The sequence below is a fragment of the Gorilla gorilla genome, chromosome 2, assembly GCF_029281585.2.
Source record: "Gorilla gorilla gorilla isolate KB3781 chromosome 2, NHGRI_mGorGor1-v2.1_pri, whole genome shotgun sequence".
Lineage (NCBI taxonomy): Eukaryota > Metazoa > Chordata > Mammalia > Primates > Hominidae > Gorilla > Gorilla gorilla.
The window spans coordinates 123,886,206-123,909,147 of record NC_086017.1 but is presented as its reverse complement, the minus strand read 5'-3'; the positions used below and the strand labels follow the sequence as shown (position 1 = coordinate 123,909,147).

The window sequence follows — 22,942 nt, the reverse complement described above, 5'->3', positions numbered from 1 at the left end:
CAGAGTCCTTCTTGCTGCCAATCAATGCTCTAACTTTCACAGATGAGATTTGTGAGTCTATGAATTCAGTTTAGGTTGTAATTCTGCAACCCACAGAACTGAATTTTGGGTCAAGGTCAGCTATGAAACTATAAGAAATAACTGATTATTTTAGGGCCACCATAGATGCTCCCTGATTCTCTGTGACTTGAGCTGTGTTAAATACCTAAGTGTGTCACTTTCTGTAGGTTTTCCAGTGCACTCAGAAGTATCACTGCTACTGTAACAGTCGTGGAGTCAGTGGGCTTCAGAGGGCACTTCCTCACAGTCAGCTTCAGGTGACTAAGTACGATGCTGCAGCACACCAAGGATTTCTAATACCCAATTTCCCCATCACTACTGTGTTTAAAGCTAAGGACATGGCCAAACCAACCACAGAATTTCATTTAGAGGGGCCGTTTCCTGGGACCACTTCTGGTTCCAAATATCATATCAGTCAAAGTCCATTAGTAAAACAAAATAATACCATGTTATATATTTTACCAGAAAGAATTTTCTTTTTCGAGATGGAGTTTCACTCTTGTTGCCCAGGCTGGAGTGCAAGGGTGCAATCTCGGCTCACTGCAACCTCTGCCTCCTGGGTTCAAGGATTCTCCTGCCTCAGCCTCCCAAGCAGCTGGGATTACAAGCATGCGCCAACACGCCTGGCTAATTTTTTTGCATTTTTAGTAGAGAGGGGGTTTCACCATGTGGGTCAGGCTGGTCTCGAACTCCTGGCCTCAAGTGATCCACCCACTTCAGCCTCCCAAAGTGCTGGGATTACAGGTATGAGCCACCGCGCCTGGCCACCAGAAAGAATTTAAGGTAAATATAAGGAATTAGTTAAATGAATGTTTAAGAACTAAGATGAAAAGATGATACAACACTGAAGTAACACAGAGGTAACTGCTGAAAGCAATTACAATCCCTGGAACTGGAGAAACCAGGCAAAGAAATTTGGGGTTATCAGAATTTAGATTTTTAGAGGAAGGGACTTACAGAATTGGGACCCAGACCTCTGAGGACAGAACACCATCCCGGTGCTGCTAGTACCTCTGAGAGGGTAGTTCTGGGCGTGTGTCAAAAAGAGTCAGGGACTGGAACCAACTGCCATTACCTGGAGTGAAGACAGTGTTGGGCAACACTGCCAGGGACAATGGAGCAGAGAAGAATCTTCTCTCCTGCTCTTGCCTTCAACCTCCCTCTAGTGGCGCATATTGGTATATCTACCAGCTAGCCAAGTAGTTTGCAGAGTCCCAGTTCCAGCATCACAGAGCAAATATAGAAGCATGGGATTAGAGCTGAAAGGCCATAGGTGAATAAGCCAAAAGATACATCTCTGAATATATTGTGCATACACATATCATATCATGTGCATGCACACACACAAACATCTTGGTACACAGCATTCTAGCATTAAAAATAATTTTTTTCGCCGGGCGAGGTGGCTCACGCCTGTAATCCCAGCACTTTGGGAGGCTGAGGTTGGGGGATCACCTGAGGTCAGGAGTTCGAGACCAGACTGGCCAACATCGAGAAACCCCGTCTCTGCTAAAAACACAAAAATTAGCCGGCCGTGGTGGGCGCCTATAATCCCAACTACTTGGAAGGCGGAGGCAGGATAATCACTTGTTCCCAATGGAGGTTGCAGTGAGCCGAGACAGTGTCACTGCACTCCAGCCTGGGTGACAGAGTGAGACTCCACCTCAAAAAAAGTAAAATAAATAAAATAATTAAATAAATAAATAAAAATAATACATAATTTTTTCTCATTACAACAGCAATACTTCTTTTTTAAAAATATAAAAAAATAAGCTCATAGAAGAAAAAAAATCTATCCTACTGCCAGAAAAATGACCATTTTTATAACCTTCATTTAGATCCTTCTAGACCTTTTCCTCAATGTGTGGCTATGTATTTTTTTCAAGGAATGACATACAGTTTTCTGAAGTGCTTAAAAAAACTTAATGTATCATTAATAATTGCTCACATTAATACATATTTATTTACAGCAGTGGGTTTCAAACTGTTCTAGGAAATATCTTGGGCAAGTACCTCAGGAAACGGCCCCTCAAAATTGCCTTAATGGGAGGGCCTTGCATTCCCCCATACATACTTAACCACTGCAATCTTGCTTTTATATATTTGTTTTACATAGTAGGTTTCTATATAAGATTTTGTGGGGAATAAAAAATTCCACTGCCAAAATATTAGAAAGTAATCGAATTATTGTGAGGATACAATGTCACTTTCCTTTTTTATGATTACAACAAAGGATAACTTTGCACCTAAATTTTTTGTGCGAAGCCCTAGTGACACCAGACACCATGCTTTTTACTCTTTGTCTATTTGATAGAAGCTAAAAATTATTTTAATTTGTATTTCATGAATTACTAATGAGATGGCCAAGGTTTTACATTTAATGGTCATTTGTGACTGTGACAGCCTTTTTTTTTTTTTTGCAGTCTAGAGATTTGTTTACAGTAGGGCCCTAAAACCTTACTTCTAATGTACATAGCCTGTGCTTTTTCCACGTCCCCTGATTCAAGGAAGCTCGGATTTCAACATCCATTGCTCATCCAGAACACCATCTCCCTGCCCTCCTCCACTCTTGGTAATGATCTCAAATCCTCCTCTACTGAGAACACAGAAGCTGTCCATCACTCCATCCCAAATAGATCCATATCTATACTATCTTTATTTTTCTTCCTGGCTCAGATAATAAAAGGTTTTGATATTTAAGTCAACTGCTTTACTTCAGCACTTGATTCCATCCCTGCTTGTCTCTTCTGGTTCCTAGGATGGTGTCTGGCAAAAAACTGACGCTCAGAAACTTTGTTGAATGAGTAATGGGTCTTTCTCCATCAATTCTCTCCTATTTTTTTATATCCAGCTTCTTTCACACTTTGAATTCTTCCCTTTAGCCTATATATATGTTTGATTAAGTCATTTTCCATCTGTGATGGTCAGCTTTATGTGTCAACTTGGCTAGGCTGTAGCACCCAGTTATTCAATCAAATATTAGCTTAGGTGTTGCTGTGAAGGTATTCTGTAGAAGTGATTAATGTCTACAGCCAGTTGATTTTATGTAAAGGGGATTATTCTGGGTAATGTGGGTGAGCCTGATCCAATCAGTCGAAAGGCCTAAAGAATAGAACTTAGGTTTTCCTGAAGATGTGAAGAAAGAAGACATTCCACTTGCGGACTTCCTCTTCAGCTCCTGCCTGAGAGTTTCCAGCCTTATGAATTTCAGACTTTCCTATCTGACCTCTACAATGGTATAAGTCAATTTCTTTCTGTAAATCCCTTTACATATTCTACCGTTTCTCTTTGGCTGGTGGAATCCTGACTAGTACACTATCCTTAAAATCAGAACAAAACAAAACAATACTCTTCTTGATCCTGCATCTCTCTGTCACCAATAAACTCCATTTTCCCTCCTATCTAAGCTACTAAAAATATTGTTTTATATTCACTGTCTCTACTTCAACCCTTTGCAGTCACTTTTGAGCTATAGTCCCATTTATTCAACTGGTAAACTGCACATTTTCTCGTGGATAGCCATGGACAATCTCAAACTCAGTATATCGAAAGTTATCTTATCACCCTTGCCACCTACCTAAATCTATTCTTCTTCTGAATGTCATATTTCGAACTTAAGGTGAAAATCTGGAAGTCATTTGTATTAGTCCATTCTCACATTATTATAAAGAACTACCTGAGATTGGGTAATTTATAAATAAAAGAAGTTTAATTGACTCACAGTTCTCCAGGCTGTACTGGAAGCACAACTGGGGAAGCCTAAGGAAACTTACAATCATGGAGGAAGGTGAAGGGGAAGAAGGCACATACATCTTACATGACCAGAGAAGGAGAGCAAGCGAGCAAAGAGGGAGGTGCTACACACTTTTAAACAACCAGATGTCCTGAGAACTCACTATCATGAGAACAGCAAGGGAGATTTCTGCCCCCACTATCCAATTGCATCCCACAAGGCCCCTCCTCCAACATTGGGGGTTATAATTCAACATGAGATTTGGGTAGGGACACAGACCCAAACCATATCATCATTCTAGACATGTAAATATGTAAATAGGTTGAGCATCTTTAAACTGAAAATCCAAAATCTGAAGTGCTCCAAAATGCCAAACTTTTTGAGTACTGACATGATGATACAAGTTACCCTGAACACATTAATTTTCACTGTATTAATGGTATATCATTTTTTTTACTATTAAGCACATATGTGTGAATAAGAGAAAAAAATGGTTGCTTAACAGCAGCATACAGGCTGGGTGCGGTGGCTCACACCTGTAATCCCAGCACTTTGGGAGGCCAAGGAGGGCGGATCACAAGGTCAGCAGATCGAGACTATCCTGGCTAACACGGTGAAACCCCGTCTCTACTAAAAATACAAAAAAACATTAGCCAGACATGGTGGTGGGCACCTGTAGTCCCAGCTACTCGGGAGGCTGAGACAGGAGAATGGTGTGATCTTGTGAGGTGGAGCTTGCAGTGAGCCGGGATCATGCCACTGCACTCCAGCCTGGGCAACAGAGTGAGACTCTATCTCAAAAAACAAACAAACAAACAAACAAACAAACAAACAGTAGCATGTAAATTCAGAGTCAGGAATGATGTTGACACCAAACAACCACAGACTGTCCACATGGGTGATTGAGATGTACACAAACTTTGTTTCATGCACAAAATTATTAAAAATATTACATAAAAGTTTCTTCAGGCCATGTGTTTAAGGTAGATATGAAACATACATAAATTTCATGTTTATACTTGGGTCCTATACCCAAGATATCTCATGTATATTTGCAAGTATTCCAAAATCTAAAAAAACTCGGAAATCTGAAACAATTTTGGTCCCAAGCATTTCAGATAAGGGACACTCTCCACCCATGCTAGACATCTAAATAAGTCATACTGTCTATATCCAGTAGAAATGCTTGAAGGTTTGGGTCTGCATCATTTCTGGCCTTAGCTTTTGTAATAGAACAGATGGGCCTGGTCTCCTTACTTCCAACCTCTTCTCTCCCAAATCTGTTCTCCAGAGTGCTCTTCTTCTGAGGCAAGGTGACAAAAATTGCTCTGCCTAAGACTCAGTGAGTGACTCCTTTATCACCTATAGCAAGAACATGTCAACTTAGAGCATCATCACAAAGACCTTTTCAAAACAGACCTACTCAGAACTAATGAGTAAGAATTTTCAAGTGGGACCTGAAAAATCTCTATTTTTAAGTTATCCAGGCAATTTTGATAATCAGCCAGGTTTCTGAACTACTGGTCTTCAGGTAAAAAGCCAAATTCTTCCCATGATCTGACTGACACCACTATTCCCAGCTCCATCCCTCAGCACAAATCATGTCCCAGCAGTACCAACTCAGGACTAGTGATTCTTCAAACCCATGCTGCTTAAAACCTCTCTGTAGGAATATCCTTTTTCCTTTAACTGCCTGGGGAGTTCCTATTCATCCTTCAAAAGACTCTATTCAAGCATCATCCAACCTCGTATACAGCCAGTAAATATCTACTGAGGCCCTACTATACGCCAGGCTCTGAACTAAGCATTGAGATAGAAAGACCAGTTAGCTATGTCAATGGTAGTTCTCGCTTTCAGTAGGTTCATATGCCATTGGAGAAATAGACATGAAAGTAAACAAAGAAATACAATTAAGCGAGGTAAATTCTGTGAGAGAGGCTGTGGTAGGCTGAATAAAGATCCCTCCACCTCCCACCCAAAGATGTTCACATGCTAATTTCCATAATCTGTAAATATGTTACCTTGCACTGAGAAGGGATTTTGTAGCTATATAACCTTGAGATTTCAGCTGCTTGAGATTTCAGCACCCCAGCATTTTTTGTGTGTGTGTGTGTGTGTGTGCATGAAATAATGAAAATTTTGATCAGGCCCTTGTTTGCTTGTACATGTTAACCACTCGCTTTTTGCCCAGTATTCCTTGTTCCCACAATGTAATTATAAACTGCTGATGTACTGTTTCTTTGTCAAGCAGAAGGAGATAACTTCAGGGTCATAAGAATAGTTTGCAGAAGGAATGAATTCCTGGAAGGACATTGCAACCAGCTGCCATGTACATACGGCTGCACAAGGTGTTATCTGAAATGGAAGAAACACAGACTTTTCCCTTGGATTCCTTGAAACTCCCTCTCCATTACTCTCTAGCTTCATAAAAACTCCCTGCTTCTTTTTTGTTACTGTGGATCTGAGAGATCTTGCTCTCTTGCCCTCTAACTTTGGTCAAATCGAATAAATATTTCTCTGTCTCCAAGCACCAGTATCTCAATATTTGGCATCAGCTGCCCATCGGGTACATGAGCCTGAATTTGGAGTTCTAAAACAGATATGATTAAGTTAAAGATTCTGAGATGGAGTGACTATCCTGATTATCTTGATGGGCTCAATGTAATCACAAGGGTGTTTTTAAGAGGGAGGCAGGCAGGAGGGTGAGAGAGACAGAGGAAGAGGAGGAGACTGAAAAATGTCATGCTGACAATGAAGGTGGAGGATAGTGAAATGAGCCAAGGAATGAAGGCAGCCTCTAGAAGCTGGAAAAGGAAAGGAAATGAATTCTTCCCTAGAGATTCTGGAAGGAACCAGCCCTGCCAACTTCAGTCCATTGAAATTAATTTTGGATTTCTGACCTCCAGAAATGTAAAATAACTTCTACTTATTTCAAGCCATTAAGTTTGTCGTAATTGGTTACAGCAGCAATAGAAAACTAATACATAGGCCAACATAGGGCACTGTGGTAACACATTAAAGAGGCCTCTGTATCAAGTTATGGAGTGAGGATGGGGTGTTTAGGAAGAATTACCCCAAGTGACGACCCCAGAGCTGAGGAAAGGAGATTGTGTTTCCGAGGATGACCCAGGTAGAGTAGGTAGATGTGTAAAGGCGCAAAGAAAGAGCATGGAAAGTGTTTCAATAAAGTAAGACTACTTGCATGAAATGGTAGTAATAACATCAACAATATTAACTATGGTAAATGTTCATTGTTTGTATGCCAGGAGTGCCTTGGCATTTTACAAGTCTGTGAGATTGATACTATTATTATCATCTTCATTTTACCCACAGGGATACTAAGGTCTGGAGGAGGAGGTAAGTAAATTTCCTGAGATCACTGAGCTAGTAAACAGCAAAGCTACAACTAGAACCTTGGCAGTCTGTTTCCAAAACTCACTGTTTTTCTAATACGTTACTGTGCGAGTGTTAAGAACTTAAGGGGGCATTAGCATGGCTGAGGATAAATGAATTATTAGAAAGATATTAATGAGGTAAGGATCACTAGAGCTTGGAATATGATCTTGTCTTGGAGACTGACAAAAGTGGGAATGACTGACAGGTGTCTTCCAAGTTTCTTTGATGTGATTTCGGTTTTGCTGTAGTTCAAGACATAAAGGAGCCTTCCTTTACCACTCAAAGCAAATCACTGCTTCTTCGCTACAAATTCCACACCTTGCACAAACCTCTTCATTTCATTTCTTCCTTTTTCCCCTAATGTCTGAGGCAGAGTTGGGGGTAAAAGCACCAACTCAATTCTGGGCCTCATTTTCCATATTTGTAAAATGCCTAGAAGTATTTAACAGTTCCAAACTTGGTTGTGCTTCCGAATCCCCTGCGCTAAGTTTAAACAAAACGCAGATTCCTCACCCCATTCTCAGACATTCTGTTGGTTAGCATTGGGATGGGGCCTTTTCCCCCCATGATTCTACGCGGCCACGTGTTGGTAACCAATATACAGATGACTGGGTCCTTCCCAGTCCCACGCGTTTACTCGATGAAGGCAGCCTCCGGCCGGGCTCCTGGCCCCGCCCGAGCCCCACCCCCTGCTCCCTTCCGGCCCGGACTGGGTCCCATCGCCCCACCTCCGGTCGCTGGACTTGCTCTCGCGTAGCTCCGCCTTTCTTAAGTCCCCCCGCCTCGCAAGATGGCTGCGGTGCCGCCGGGCCCGGAGCTGTGGAACCGTGTGAGAATCCGTAAGGCGGGGAACCGCAGCGCAGTGACAGTGCAGAACCCCGGCGCGGCCCTTGGTGAGTGAGGCGCCGGGCGAGGATGGGGGAACGTTTCCGGGGTAGGCCGCCAGGCCCAGCCGGCGCACGTGGGCGGGGGTGGTACCGGGACTTCCCGGCCCGGGGGACGCTGGGAAGGGGCGCGGGGCACGTAGGGGTCGAGTGGTCCCAGCACTTTGCTGGTGTAGCTTGTAGGGCCTCTGGCTTCGCATTCCTTCATTGAACCAGCTGTGCTAACCCAGGGCTTGGCTGGAGAGATGAAAGACCAAGGCTCAGCCATGCGCTGAGGGGGCGGAGAGAGGTGGACTCAGCTGGTGCCGGGGAACAGTGCTGCCTGGGAACCCTTGCTCACCCGGGTCTTCGGAGTCTTGTTTACCCTTCCGTCCATTTCCCCTTTCCTTCTTTTTCCTGTGCCCGAGGAGCGGTGGACGTCACCTAAGCACTGGGACTCAAACTGCAATCTTTTCGGACCTCTATCTGCTTATCTGTGAAATGGAGTTAGTCGTCCTCCTCCTCACAGGGGCGTTGGGAATATCTAATGATGTAATTTAGGAGACAGTGCGCTGTAAACGACGGTGTTTTGCCACCTAAATGGATGGTATTTGTTAGGGTGAAGGGCATATAGTAGGTAGGATCCTGGCGCAGGAGCCAGGTTGTTTGGGTTTGAATACTAGCTCTACCCTTTGCTGGAGCTTGAAGGAGTCATTGAACCTTTCTGTGCCTCACTGATCTCACTTTCAAATGGAGATAAAAGTAGCACCTTCCTCATAGGGCTGTTTGGGGGGATGAAGGAGTTGATAATGTAGAGAAGGCATTTGGAACACTGCCTGGCATGGTAAATGAACACTCAAATGGAAGCTGTTATGAATGTTAAATACGTAGCTCCGGGGCCCAAGGGAGAGAATACAGTCATGGGTTCTTTGTTTCCGGTTGGGCTGGTAAAGCCCTTTCCTCATCCCTCTTTTCACGAGAGACAAACTAAAAACCATGGCTTTAAGCTGCAAAAAGCCTAAAACAGAACAGAACAACAAAATAAGGCGGGTTGGACAAGCTTGACTTAGATCATCACATCCCCTTTCCCATATATCCATCCTACACACTTTACAGATTATCCCATCTATCCTTCCTACACACTTTACAGATTAATCTTCCCTCTTTCTCTATTCAAAAATTCTTTAACAACTCCTATTAGGCCTGGGAAATTCACCAACACACTACCCATACCCGAGACAGCCCATTCTGTCTTCAGGTAGTTGTTGGGACAGTAAGAAAATTCTTGTTAGGTAGCAACCAGCCTTTACTTCCATTTAGAATGCTAGTGCTGCCTTTAGAGCCATAAATAACACATGAACTACATCTTAGGGACTACTACAGATTTTCAGACTAGGAAGCATCTGCTGATGAGCACCCGGTGTTCATCAAATAATACGATTTCCAGTTACTGTGGTGGTTTTTCTTTTCTGAATATGTTTGTGTCTCTCATAAAGTGATATCCAAACACAGAAGCCTTGATTTTGAAGACTGTGAATTTATTCATTCTGTCTTGCTTTCGGGCATAGCAACATGGGGAGTTAGAGAGTTATTACACATGTTGTGACATGTGCCCCACCTTCAAGGTGGGGGCTTAAGTGTACACATGAGGTGTAAGTGTACACCAAATGACTGACAGCAAAGTATTCATATGAAAGATTATTAAACCATGATAAAATGCAATGCAAAGATATAGCTTCTTGTTTTACAGATGTTCTCTTAATGATTTCCTGGACTTCATATCATCTGTTACCATTTTCCAACTTCTCTTATACTTAGAATCCTTACGTTCTTACAGTTGAGACTGATTACATTAGTTTTTGATTCCTTTAAAACAAATAAGGAAAGATGCTTTTTTTAGTGTGTTTTCAATATAATATACTTACTGTAGAAATACATACTAAGTCTTATTAGATGTCTCTGCTTCAGACCTTTGCATTGCAGCTGTAATTAAAGAATGCCATCTCGTCATACTGTCGCTGAAGAGCCAAACCTTAGATGCAGAAACAGATGTGTTATGTGCAGTCCTTTACAGCAATCACAACAGAATGGGCCGCCACAAACCCCATTTGGCCCTCAAACAGGTGAGGAAGCCCGGTAGGTGAGACCCAACCTGTTCACTTGAAAATGTAGATCACACTGCCACTTACTGTATTGCTATTTATGGAAATCTTGTGGAAATCTCAGTAAATTACTTGTGTTTTATAGGCCTATAGCCCACAGTTACATGTGCACTTTTTTTTTTCTAAAAGCATTTCAGCATTTCAAAAAGTAATTTTTGTTAGAAAAGAAGTGTGTTTAGATTCTTTCCCAGTCTTGTTTCTAATAGGCAAGTAAACATTTTCTTCATTATATACAATCTATAACAACAGTGCCTTTGCCCAGCTCAAAGATAAAGTGATTTGAGCAAGACAAAATGTTGGACATTAAGAAACAGTTCCCTGGGCATAATCAAAATGCTAAAATTATTTAAAAAAAAACTTGTCTACTTATTATGGGGTACATAATCTAATTGGTGGTATGTTAGAGTAAATGGGTACATAGCAAGTTGTGGTGTAAACTGGTTTCATGTAATGTTTGGAGCTTAAGACAAAATTGGGCCCTCCAGCTCAGGGGCTACACCATAGAGTAGAGCCTCTCTTAAGCTGGCTTCCTGATATGCTCATTCATTCATTCACTTAATTCTGCAAGTATTTTCTGGAAGTTCAGAAGGCTATTCATTGTGTGACAGGGCTACCTTGCAAGTGTTTTTGAACTTTCTGTGTGCCAGGCATTCTGCTTAGTGCTGTGTATAGAGGAGTGAAAAAGGTAGACACAGTCTCTAACCTTATAGATGCGTGTTTTCTGGTTAGTTTTCTACCCCTAGTAGTTAAAGCAAACAGGGTGAAGATTTCATCAAAGAAAGATCTGGGACCATGGTCTTTCCCTAAATTTTCCATTCTAGGGTGGCTTTTATCTTTTTCGGAGTCTTTTTAATCCAAAAGCAAGCTTGCTAACCCTCAAAGTGAATGTATTTCTCCTTCTAGCTTCTGGGTTGTGAATAATCACCCCGTCATCAAAATTTGGCATTCTCTAGTCTCTCTCTCTTATGTAGCTCTCCCATCCAGGCAGTCCGTAAGACAAAACTTCCTCTGCATCTGGTCCCCTCTTCAGTTCTGGCTGCCATTTTCCTTTCTTAGACCTTGTCAACTTTTAGTTGTCTTACTATCATAACTGATGTTTCCTCCTTCAGCTTTTCCTAAGTTCTGGCATATTCTAAATATTAAAACCAGGTTAATCATCTGAAAACACAACTTTGATTTTTAGTCGTTCTCCATTGTGTCCTGAGTAAAGACCAAACTTCTTAGTTTGGCTTACGAGATCTGTGATCTGGCCTCTTCAGTCTTCTTAGTTCGGGCTTCTCTCTTGTGTTCAGATAGGTTATATTCCAGCCAACCTGGACTCAACACACCTGCATGCTCACTGTGTTTGTTCCTGCTTCTGAGTCTGCTTACCTGGTCCTGTATGTTTAGAATGCCCAGCCTCACCATGTCTGCCTGTTAAAGGCCTTCCTATCCTCTAAGTCCCATTTTAAGTCTTTCTGGCAGTGATAATCTGTGTTATAGTAATCTCATTTTAAGTTGTATTTTTCTGATTATTACTGAAGTTGCTTTTTTTTTTTTTTTTTTTTTTTTTTAATTCTTGGCTATTTGGGCCTCCTCTTTGTACTTCTCTTATAGCATTTAATATAGTCTGTGTCATGGTAAGGTTATTTGTGTATATATTTTATATTCCATGTGATCCCTGAAGTAGGAAACATGTTTTATGCTTATGTTACTGCTGCAGCTGCTATTACCACTTCTACTACTGCCTTACAACTGCTTAATATTTCACAGTTTTCAGAGAACTTTCATGTGAGTACTAGAATCGGCCTGTCTCTAAACATTCCCCTAAATGGAACACACACAGAAAATAGTTTTGATTCCTGTTCTGTGGAGTACATGTAGGGCACGCTGGCAGATAAAGTGGTATTAGAAACTTCCCTATCTCTAGTTGCTAAAAATCTAGTAGTAAAAATAGGAAGACATGTAAAATATTTAATTAAATGCTAAAATAAAAACAGACCCTATTTAAAATTGCAGTCTTCTCAGCACTCCCTCTCTGCCTTACTTGTCTTCGTAGCACTTAACACCACCTGCCATTGATTGACTGCCTTTCTCTCCCAGCTATAATGTAAGCTCCTCAAGGGCAATGTATTTTGTCCCTTTTGTTTACTGCTATAATCCAGTTCTTAGAACAGTGTTCAGTAAGCACTCAATAGCATTTTTAATTTTTTTTTAAAAAAGTAAGAGCCATGCATTGTACAAAATGCTGTAGGAATTCTGTAGTTCTCAGGAATAACACACAAAGGGCAGCATGGGACTGCATCTAGACAGATACAAAAGTTTGGATGGGCATTGATACTGGCAACAAGAGTATCTTGCCAGAGCTGCAAATATACTTCTAGAGATTGAACCAAGGTTATGGATTCTGTTTTAACAGCGGTTTTCAAGAATAATGGAGGGAACAATCCTTAAATTCTTTAGGATCAGCTCCTATCTTTTTCAGTTTTCAAGTCTGGACACCATCCTTTGAGGGAGGTATTGACAAACCCAGATGGTAAAGCACTTGGAAAACATAGTAAGTGAACTGCGGTTCAAAAGGGAAAAAAAACCCAAGAGAGAGAAGGGAGAAAGAAGATGCAGAGGAACATAAGAACAAGCTTCATCTACTCAAAGAATATATTTGTTCAGCGATTAAAGCCAATCGTTTTCCTCATCTCTGTGGTACTTTATAGACTGTTGAAATTTAGTAGTTAATAATTTGCTATCTTGTTTTAATAGTTTCACTATTAAAAATCATGTTGTCGGCCAGGCGCGGTGGCTCACGCCTATAATCCCAGCACTTTGGGAGGCTGAGGTGGGCGGATCACAAGGTCCAGATCGAGACCATCCTGGCAAACACGGTGAAACCCCGTGTCTACTAAAAATACAAAAAATTAGCCTGGCGTGGTGGCGGGCGCCTGTAGTCCCAGCTACTTGGAAGGCTGAGGCAGGAGAATGGTGTGAACCCGGGAGGCGGAGCTTGCAGTGAGCCGAGATCACGCCACTGCACTGCAGCCTGGGCGACAGAGTGAGGCTCCATCTCAAAAAAAAAAAAAAAAAAAAAAAATCTTGTCTTAGCAAAATTATAATCTTGAGAATAACCTATACTCGTTTTGGTCCCTTTTATAACATCAAACTCATTGTGGCATATACTAATTTCTTAGGAGTCACCTGATTTTAAAAATGTGTTTGGCTGGATAAATTCCAAATTTGTAACTAGAAGCAATTGCTTGCGCTTTGGATTTCTCTACCCTGAAAAAAAATAAGGTATTCTGTGATATTTAGCATATTTCCATACTTTGAAAATCTAGAAGTCGTTGCTTTCCTGGTCATAATCAGTGATCCTGTCTGCATTACATACACATGAATTTGAACTGCTCTTCTTCTTTCAGGTTGAGCAATGTTTAAAGCGTTTGAAAAACATGAATTTGGAGGGCTCAGTTCAAGACCTGTTTGAGTTGTTTTCTTCCAAGTAAGTAAGTGGTCCAGTTGCTTTGTGATGTGGTGGGCTGGGAACTCAATGTCTTGTGATCTCCCTTTGGATTTCTCTATGCTTGCTGTTGGAATATAACCAATTATACCTCAGCTGTATAAATTTTGTTTTAATGTGGGGCACCTGGTGTTTGTGGTAATCTGACATTGATCTATGGGAGTGACTGGTGTGACATTGAAATCTGGGTCATGGTAGATTATATTAAAACATCAGTGGGCTGTTATTGTGCATAACTACCTCAAATTGAGCTTAAAGCAAGTCTTCACTTGAAAACTGCTATAGAAATGCTTTATATTTAAAAATGAAAGTAATGGGAGCTTGCACATAGCTGAAAATGTGAAGGGTTGCCCAGGGAGGACATGGAAGCTCTGTGCTTCTTCTGCCATACCTTGCCCTATGCATCTCTTTATTTCAATCCTTTGTCATATCCTTTATAATAAACTGGTAAATGTTAAAAAAAAAACAAAACCCTTTTTAAGTGAAAGTAATGTACTTTTTCTATTTTTTTCAAGTGAAAATCAGCCCTTAACTACCAAAGTATGTGTTGTCCCCAGTCAGCCAGTGGTGGAGTTGGTGTTGATGAAGGTTTTGGGAGCCTGCAAGTTGTTGCTCCGCTTGTTGGACTGCTGCTGCAAAACTTTTCTGTATCCTTGAATATCTTGAAATATACCTTCTTTTGAATTGGAATTGTTTGGATATTTTTAACAGTATTTTTGTTTGAAAGCTAACACTCCATAGGAGTTACAACCTACAGGAATTCTTAAACTTTTGCTTCTTGGCCTCCTTTTCTCAGGAATTGCCTGATGCAGCCATTGCCAGAGACTGCCTGTCACTGTTCAGCACGTATTATCCTAAGAGCATTGATAGCTAGAAATTCTTAATCTTAGAAACTAAACTTTAAGAACTAAATTTAATAACGGGAACTCTAGCAGTGTTTATAACCATATTTTAAAGTTTTAAATTCTTAAATAGAATGTGTTTTAAGGCTTTAATACCTTTAAGAAAATTCTCTTTACTTCCAATATATTTCTTCATTCATGATTGTAACTTACAAAACCCACATTACTTTGATTTTGTTTTCTACCTTAAATTGATTTTCCAGTTTGACTGTGAAACATCTAGGTTTGCAAGAGTTCATTATTTTAAACCTTGTGATGGTTGGGCTGGTGAGCAGGTTATGGTATGTATATACCTCTGACATCCTTCATTTCTTTCTCATCTCCTTTCAGCCTAGGTTTCTTATTAGTAGTTTTCAAACTTATTTTCCTATGGGGTTATGGAAGGTGCAGGTATTCTCTTTCTTGGTTTGATCAGAGTTTTTTGAGGGTAGATTGGGAAGCCGAGTGCTGATGGCTGTATCAAAGGAGTAGGCTTTGTATCTCAATCCACGAGATCAGCCCAACACTGAACAACTAAAAAAATTGGGAGTGACTGGTGTCACACTGAAATCTGGGTCATGGTAGGTTGTAGTGAAACATCAGTGGGCTTTTATTGAACATTAAAAAAATTAATGCCTGTGACTGGGAATTGCAGTAATAAAAAATTGTTGGTAGTAGTCATATTGCAACAGGCCGTTTAAAATGATGCTAATCCTGGTCTGGCTATATCACTTGATTCTTTCTGTCACTTGGTTTCTAATTTTTAATGGCAATGATAAATGCAATTTTTGACCTTATGTGCTAGACTCTTTTCTTCCATCTCAAACACCACCGCTTTTTTGAGCATATTTAGTTGATGTATGCTGGTAATACTTGCAAACTAAAGAGACATCTCTTTCATGTCTCTCAGTACATATTGTGAAACTGATCTGATGGATAATTAGAATTTGCCTGTATCTGTAAGAAGGCCTGTTTTGGGCCATTTCAAACAATTAAGATTATTAGTTCTAATATGAATGTAAGAAAACATTGGATGGAGAAAAGAAAAAAAGTTTCTGTGTTTAGAGATTGAAAACCTTGCTTTGATATCTTAACCTGGATATCTCAAATAGTATTTCCTATTGTTTTATTTTTTATTCTACTTATTCTTAATCAGAGGTAACAATGTTTGATTACTAATCATATTATTTTAAAATGCTAAACCTTTGATACTCTCTTCTGTAATGAAAATAGCTTTAATTTTTGCTGATTATAATACATGCCTGTTTTAAGAAATTTAAAAAGAGAAATGTGAAGAACCTGAAATTTGCCTAAAATCTCACCATCTACCACACTTAAAACTTTGATATGCATCCTTTTGTACATTTCTCCATGTAGTACTTTTTGAATATATATATATATCTTTCCTGGTAGACTGTCTTACAGTTTTTTGAGTAACATTTTATACTTGGATTTTTCTGTTGGGTTGGACTAATCTGGCTGTTCGCAAGTGTGCACTATAGTGTTTTTTATCTGTATTGGAGGACCTTGATAGCCATTTATTTTCAGCTTTCAATCTTACAGTTTATTATGTAATCTGCAAATTGTAATTACTGGCTAATTAATGAGCTCCTATTTCTTTCTCTAGGGTTCTCTATAAAGGTGTCTTAAAAAGGTTGATTTTGTTATATGAGCCTTTGTTTGGATTGCTTCAAGAGGTTGCTAGGATTCAACCAATGCCTTACTTCAAAGATTTTACCTTTCCTTCTGATATCACTGAATTTTTAGGACAGCCATATTTTGAAGCCTTTAAGAAAAAAATGCCTACAGCTTTTGCAGCTAAAGGAATAAATAAATTGCTAAATAAACTGTTTTTAATAAATGAGCAGTCACCAAGAGCCAGTGAAGAAACCTTACTTGGAATTTCAAAAAAAGCTAAACAAATGAAGATCAATGTACAGAATAATGTGGATCTTGGACAGCCAGTAAAGAATAAGAGAGTCTTCAAAGGTAATTTGCTTTGATACAGCACATACTCTAGTAAAACAAAAAACAAATAAAAAGAAACCTTTTGAAAGTAATAGTCATGCATTGCATAGAAAGAAATTCAACATCTCACATCTTAATTTTGACTCATATTGATTATCTTTAGAGAGGTATGGTAATATGGTAATACCTGTGCTTTCTAAGCTTGAGTACTTTAAGTTGTTTATTTGTTTCTGTAGTTGCTTCCTAGTTATTTGCTTGCTTTATTCCTTTATTTTGTGGTAATTTGGCAGGAAATGTCATGCGCTTAAGAATTTGTTGTAGATTTGAAAATAGCATGCCTAAGGTTTTGTATCTGCAATTTTTCCACCTCCACAGAAAAGTCATCAGAATTTGATGTGAGGGCTTTCTGCAACCAGCTGAAACACAAAGCTACTCAGGTTTGTCTGGCTTCATTAAATTTAGCTTATGATTTCTGCTAATTTGTAGAGGATGCTTCTTACCAAGGGCAGAGATTGAATCTTTTCATTTTATCCCCAGCTCTAAGCTTAGTGCCTTCTTAGTTGTCAGTGTGTGCTTCTGAATGAATAGAAGCAAGGGATTTTTAATACATCTAGTTAATTCAGTTAATAGAGTACCTTCAGAAATATTTTAGTAGGAGTTTCTCTAGAATTTTAAAGTAACCGTAAGATCTGTTGTTAAGTATGGATTGTACTGCAGCTTAAGAGTATAGGCTTTGCAGTCAGACCGTTGGTTTGAATCCTGGCTTTGGTACTAGCTGTGTGACCTTCTGTGAGTTTCCTGATCTCTCCGTACCTCTATTTTGTAATAGTAATATGTGCCTCATAGGGTTGTGCTAGTTTTAATGCATGTAAAGCGTTCGGCAGTCTGGAGTATGGTAAGCATTTAATTGGAGTTAGATGTTATTAGCTACGGTCATTTTGGTCATCATCCTCATCGTTTTGTCATGAAGCTATTCCTTTACTCCTGTTGAGGTTCAAGTTTTAACATGATTGATTAATGTATGTAAATTCTGTTTGTTCTGGACCTAACAGCATATAAGTACATCAGCATTACTGTTTTACTCAGTAACTTGACTTTTTTTTTTTTTTTTAACCCAGTCTTTGCAAAATGTCTTTACTTCTGGTATTTTTCATGGGTTAGTTTACTTCTTTTATTTAAGAATTCTTAAACATACTTTCTTGAACTTAAGGACTCCAGTTTCCATTGATGTTCTGTCCAATTTATGAATTCAGAGTGATGAGTCTGTGCCAGGCATTGTTCTAAGTGCTTTTATATGCATGAAGTCATGTAATTATATCACAAAAGCTCTGTGAGGTGGGCATGCTTATTACTGTTTTCATATTTCAGATGAGGAAACTGAGGCATAGAAAGGCCAAGAAACTGCCAGGCCACATAGTGAATAAATGGTAGAGCTGCGATTTGAATGCAGGCAGTATGGTTTCATAGTCTTTCTTCTTTACTATTCACCAGTCCCCAGAACAGTTTTTCAACTGTATCTCAAGAACTATGGTGCTTTGTGAGCCTTGAAACTTCTGCAGCCTGTGCACCTGTTTGTAGGTGAGCTGGCTTTGAAGTTGGTGGGTCAGCATCCCTCTTACTCAAAACTAACGGCTACTATATTTTTAGCAAATAGCACTAACTTGCTTAGCTTTAAAGCAAACTACTTCTATTGATCACCAAACATAAATTATTGACCTGGGTCGTTACTTTTATATTTTCTACTTTTTTTTAAAGTTCCTTTTGAGTGTAAGAAATTTGGAAGAAGGTAAGCTTTGAATGAAAGAGCAGATCATCTCGTAGGCAGCATATTTTCATAAAGAAATAGTAAACGTTAGTAAGATCCAAATGTGACTTGATATAGAAAGAAGGGGTTGAAGAAGTAAAGGTGCCTTGTCAGAAAATGGTTGAAGTAGAATTGGAAGTGTTGCTCAGTTGAGCATTTTTAATAGATATTCAGCAGGCATTAACTGATTAATGGGCTTATTCTGCTGGGCACTCTGCAGGGCCCCATATCTTCCCTGTTTTCAGAAACATTTCTGAATTGAGGAGGTTTGCTCAGGATACGGAAATAAGTGAAAAACAAGTCGTGATAATCTGGTGGTGTAGCGAAGAGGGGCCTTTCAGTGATCCCCCAACCCTCTGCAATTAGGCTTTGACCAGTATTTAATCATGTGAGGTTTTTTTATTGTGTATGTGAGATATGTGTGTTAGAATATTTATGTTAACTTTCCTATGTCAATCTAATTCAGCTGCAGATGGGACCTGTCCTGGTACAGAGGGGGAACAAAACAACTTGTATTTGGAGCAGTGGAGAAAAATTCAGTTTTTAAAGACATAAGGAAAGCTTAGTGAGCAAAAAAATTTCCTTACAGACTGATTTTTTTTTTTAATTTTTAGGTTTTGTGGGTACGTAGCAGGTATATATATTTATGGGGTACATATTTTGTTATAAGCATATAGTGCATAATAACCACAGGGTAAATGGGGTATCCATCACCTCAAGCATTTAGGGACTGATAATTCTAATTTTTAAATTTTGATTGTGAGCTAGCTTTCCTTGTTGTCATATAATTACAAGTCAGTAACATGTCCAATATATTTTTCTCATCTTTCCACATTTCAGGAGACCAGTTTTGATTTTAAATGTTCTCAATCCAGACTAAAGACAACCAAGTATTCTTCTCAGAAAGTGACAGGAACTCCTCATGCCAAAAGTTTTGTGCAAAGATTCCGAGAGGCTGAGTCCTTCACACAACTTTCTGAAGAAATCCAGATGGCAGTTGTATGGTGCAGGAGCAAAAAACTCAAGGCTCAGGCCATTTTTCTGGGTAACAAACTTCTTAAAAGCAACCGGCTTAAACATCTGGAAGCTCAAGGTACTAGGTAGGTATATTGCAAAAATTATGTTACTTTACTTTTTCTGTTGTTGTTATGAGTAAAAGTATTCAGGTCTCTTTTCTTTAAAATGTGATGTCCAGCAGCTGCAGCGGGGCTAAATTGGGATGTACTCAAACTGCAATTGCATTTGCTGCTTTTATTGTAAGAGCAAAGCTGTATCATTGGAGGAAGAAGATAAACAAGTTAATTGGACTTCAGTCCCCGTTATGCTCTTCATCATTTCCATCTGCTGATTCAGGAACCATTAAGAGTGTCTAGTGTGCTGAGCCTGAGGATACAACTGCATAAAGACATGACTTGGTCTTCAGGGAGCTCAGGGTCTTCTGGGAAAGGCAGCCCTTCTGCAGACAGCTTCAGTGCAGTGCAGTGGGATAAGGGCATGAGAGCAGAAGCAGAAGGTGCCTGCCTTCCATGAGGCCCACACAAGACTGCTGGGGTGTTGTACTGTTGCTACTTGCTACTGTTTGTAGCAGCTGGACTCTATCTATATTTCTTTTCTGTGATTTTTATATTCACAACTGTTTAAGGGTGCTTATCTTTGCTTGTGAACCAGTATTGCATGAAGTATTACATGAATTTAGACATTAGACACTTCAGGGCTTAACGGTAATGATTTCAGACACAAATATGTATTAAGAGCCTATTCCACCTTCACAGAGGCAATTATTCTGACCTGTTTTTCATTGTATTCTTTAACAAATATCCTGTGCATGCCCCATAATTTCTTATCCATAGTTTAGAGCTATTCAGGGATTTAAAGTTCATTCCTGGAATGAACCATGTATTGAAAATTTGTTAAATTTTCTTTTAAAATTTGCATAAAATATATTCCTGTTTTAGAAAAAAATTAGTATACAGTGAGGGTTTTGTAACACATTTTGATTAAAAGCTATGGGGAAAGTGGTTGAATATTCCTAAGGGATAAAGTGCTTGAGGGGTTTTTACATTGAGATGGGTCCTCTAAAGGTCTGTAATAATCTAAAAGTGATGTATCCTATGGCTGGAAACGCAGCCTGAGATGGAGAGAAGCATTCTGTTTAAAATTGGGTTTAAAATCAAGGGTAGATGAGGCAGAGGTAACAACTAAAAGTTAATGAGAAGGGTAGCAAACTGGTGTTTATTGGTTAAACCATTACTCAGTACTCCCCCAGATCTAGTGCTCCTTCACAGATTGCCCTGTTTTGCTGTTTCATTAATATATTTGTAGCAAACTTTATAATTTATTTAATGTCCATAATAACACTGTGAGGTAGACAGTATTATTCCCATTTCATAGATGGGTAAATAGAGGATTTTGCTCAAGGGGTTAGATGTGGAACTCAGTTCAGGCCCTCTGTTTTCCTTTCAACTCTGAAGTACACCCACCTTCTCCCCACTTAAAAGCCACTGCTTATAGTAAGATAAGAAAATGGTATGGAAGCAAAGATCATGATTTACTTTATTATAATGGGCTTCCTCAAAGTTTTATATCCATGCCCATCTTTTAAAATCTATCACAAACAGTGAAACAATTCAGCAAGGCACTGATGAACCTTGTGGCAGTGTACCGTGTGTGGAAGCAAAACACCTAAAATGATCAGCTGTTTGATTTCTGAATTTCCAAACTTGAAGATGACATATGAATCATAATTAGGGTAGCTTAAGGCTGTCTGTGTATCTGGGCCAGAAGCCCTGTCTTCATATTGTTTTATAAACCCCTCTTAGCCTTTATTCCTTTTTCCTTGTTCATTTCCTGCCACAGCATGAAGCTGATTATCCAGATTCGGATTAATACGTACTGGCAGATTTTTTCATTTGTGATGTTTCCTCATGTCCACTCATTACATTATGAACAGATTAGCAGTTATGAGGGAAGAGCTCTGACACTAAAGTATAGGGTATCTCGCCATTCAGCTAATTGCTAGGCGGCTGTACTTTTGGGAGTTTGAAAGCAAAATGGGGACACATTCGTCTACACTTCAGAGGGCATTTGTGCTCTCAAAAAACAGACTTGGGGTGAAATTTTTCGATGTGGTTCTGGGATTGTACACAGGCATAGGACTTGTAGATAAGTTGTGTATTTTTCTTTTCAGCTGGTAAATTAAAAGTGCTTGAGAATGTTTTTCTGCATCTTAAGCCCAGATTTTTCCTCTCTCTGTCTTTTAAAGTTTGCCAAAGAAACTAGAGTGCATAAAAACGTCTATTTGCAACCACCTTCTTCGTGGCTCAGGTATCAAAACTTCAAAGCATCATCTGAGACAGAGAAGATCACAGAATAAATTTTTACGGAGACAAAGGAAACCACAGAGAAAGTTGCAGTCGACTCTTTTAAGGGAAATTCAGCAGTTCTCTCAAGGGACTTGGAAGAGTGCTACAGATACCAGTGCTAAGTGGAGACTCTCACACTGTACTGTGCATAGAACTGATCTCTACCCTAACAGTAAGCAGCTCTTGAATAGTGGAGTTTCAATGCCTGTCATACAAACTAAGGAGAAAATGATTCATGAAAATCTTAGAGGCATCCATGAAAATGAAACTGATTCGTGGACGGTGATGCAAATAAATAAAAACAGTACATCAGGAACCATTAAGGAGACAGATGACATTGATGATATTTTTGCTTTAATGGGAGTTTAGATCTTCGTTCATATGTGAGACTTTTAAGTGATTAACAAGGCTAGTTCAGTGTTCTAAGTAGAACTGCTAAGATCTGGAAGTACCACCTGGACTCACAGAGGAGCTGCTTTAGTGCAGCATTGCACAGGAGTTCATTTCAGTTCAGTCTACATTTAAAGTAGCATTGTGTCATTTCATCAACAAGTATTTTTTTTTGGCTTCAACTACATGTCAGGTGTTAATATGAAAAATCTGCCACAGCCTACCCTTGAGAAGCAGATGTAATTCCTTGAGTGAGGCTAGTAAGTGTCTGAAAAACTGAATAATTTTATGACTTACTAGGCAATTTAATAATCGTTTGCAAAAACCATTGTGTCTTGAGGTAAATGAGGAGGGAGGGTGGGGGATAGCAAGGAAACACCTGAAAGGTCAATTTGGTCTTATTGGCTCCATTATACATAGGTCCGCCTCTGAATACTAAAGTTTGTAGCTCCTGACAGTTATGTTTTCTTGTTTATATGTTGGAATTGATCAACAAGGTTTGCCACTGCTTGTATTACTAGGGACTGGTTACAACCATTATTTCTCTTCATTTGCTCGGCTTATCTCATATTAAAGTGAGTTTGGAGTTCTCCAAAAGGTTTTAATTTTATTTATTTGGGTACCAGTGATTGATTCCAAATAAACCTTTTTACAAAAAGGCAATAAGGTGGTTTATGGTTACATATGAAATATAATAGGATAACAGGTAGATGAGAAAGTAAAATGAAAAAATGAGGTTAGGAGATATAAAGTAGACCCAGGAATGAGGCTAGAACATTTATAATTTGGTGTTGATGCTGTCATCTGATAGGGGATGTTGCTCGTACTGTTGC

General features: G+C 39.4%; 1 protein-coding gene and 1 long non-coding RNA gene across 8 annotated transcripts in view; one reads left to right on the top strand and one right to left on the bottom strand.

The window, feature by feature from the left end:
- The window catches only part of LOC129532391 (uncharacterized), a 105,937-nt gene extending 97,831 nt beyond the window's left edge, over positions 1 to 8,106 (bottom strand). For both annotated transcript variants that reach the window (XR_008678112.2, XR_008678111.2), the window contains exon 1: positions 7,918 to 8,106. This is a non-coding gene — a long non-coding RNA (uncharacterized lncRNA). The remainder of the gene's footprint in view (positions 1 to 7,917) is intronic.
- RMP64 (ribonuclease MRP subunit p64) lies at positions 7,712 to 22,706 on the top strand. Of its 6 annotated transcripts, none has more exons than XM_004036067.4 (9): positions 7,712 to 8,082; positions 10,021 to 10,175; positions 13,607 to 13,686; positions 14,220 to 14,351; positions 14,810 to 14,887; positions 16,213 to 16,574; positions 16,929 to 16,990; positions 19,198 to 19,457; positions 21,620 to 22,706. In XM_004036067.4, exons 1-9 carry the CDS (start codon positions 7,980 to 7,982, stop codon positions 22,086 to 22,088), a joined length of 1,701 nt encoding a protein of 566 aa, XP_004036115.1. In that variant the 5' UTR covers positions 7,712 to 7,979; the 3' UTR covers positions 22,089 to 22,706. The 6 variants fall into 6 exon arrangements, with proteins under 6 accessions (XP_004036115.1, XP_055237592.1, XP_063560106.1 ...); XM_055381617.2 differs by having other exon boundaries at positions 7,894 to 8,082; positions 19,553 to 22,706; XM_055381616.2 differs by lacking the exon at positions 7,712 to 8,082 and adding an exon at positions 8,450 to 8,558.
- Positions 22,707 to 22,942: the final 236 nt, after the last annotated feature.

Bases quoted from the DNA above. Each gene is read 5' to 3' on its own strand.
- RMP64 (XM_004036067.4), top strand. From the start codon at position 7,980: ATGGCTGCGGTGCCGCCGGGCCCGGAGCTGTGGAACCGTGTGAGAATC. The intron at 16,991-19,197 runs GTTTGTCTGGCT...TCCACATTTCAG, and splicing joins TGAAACACAAAGCTACTCAG to GAGACCAGTTTTGATTTTAA. The intron at 19,458-21,619 runs GTAGGTATATTG...TGTCTTTTAAAG, and splicing joins CTGGAAGCTCAAGGTACTAG to TTTGCCAAAGAAACTAGAGT.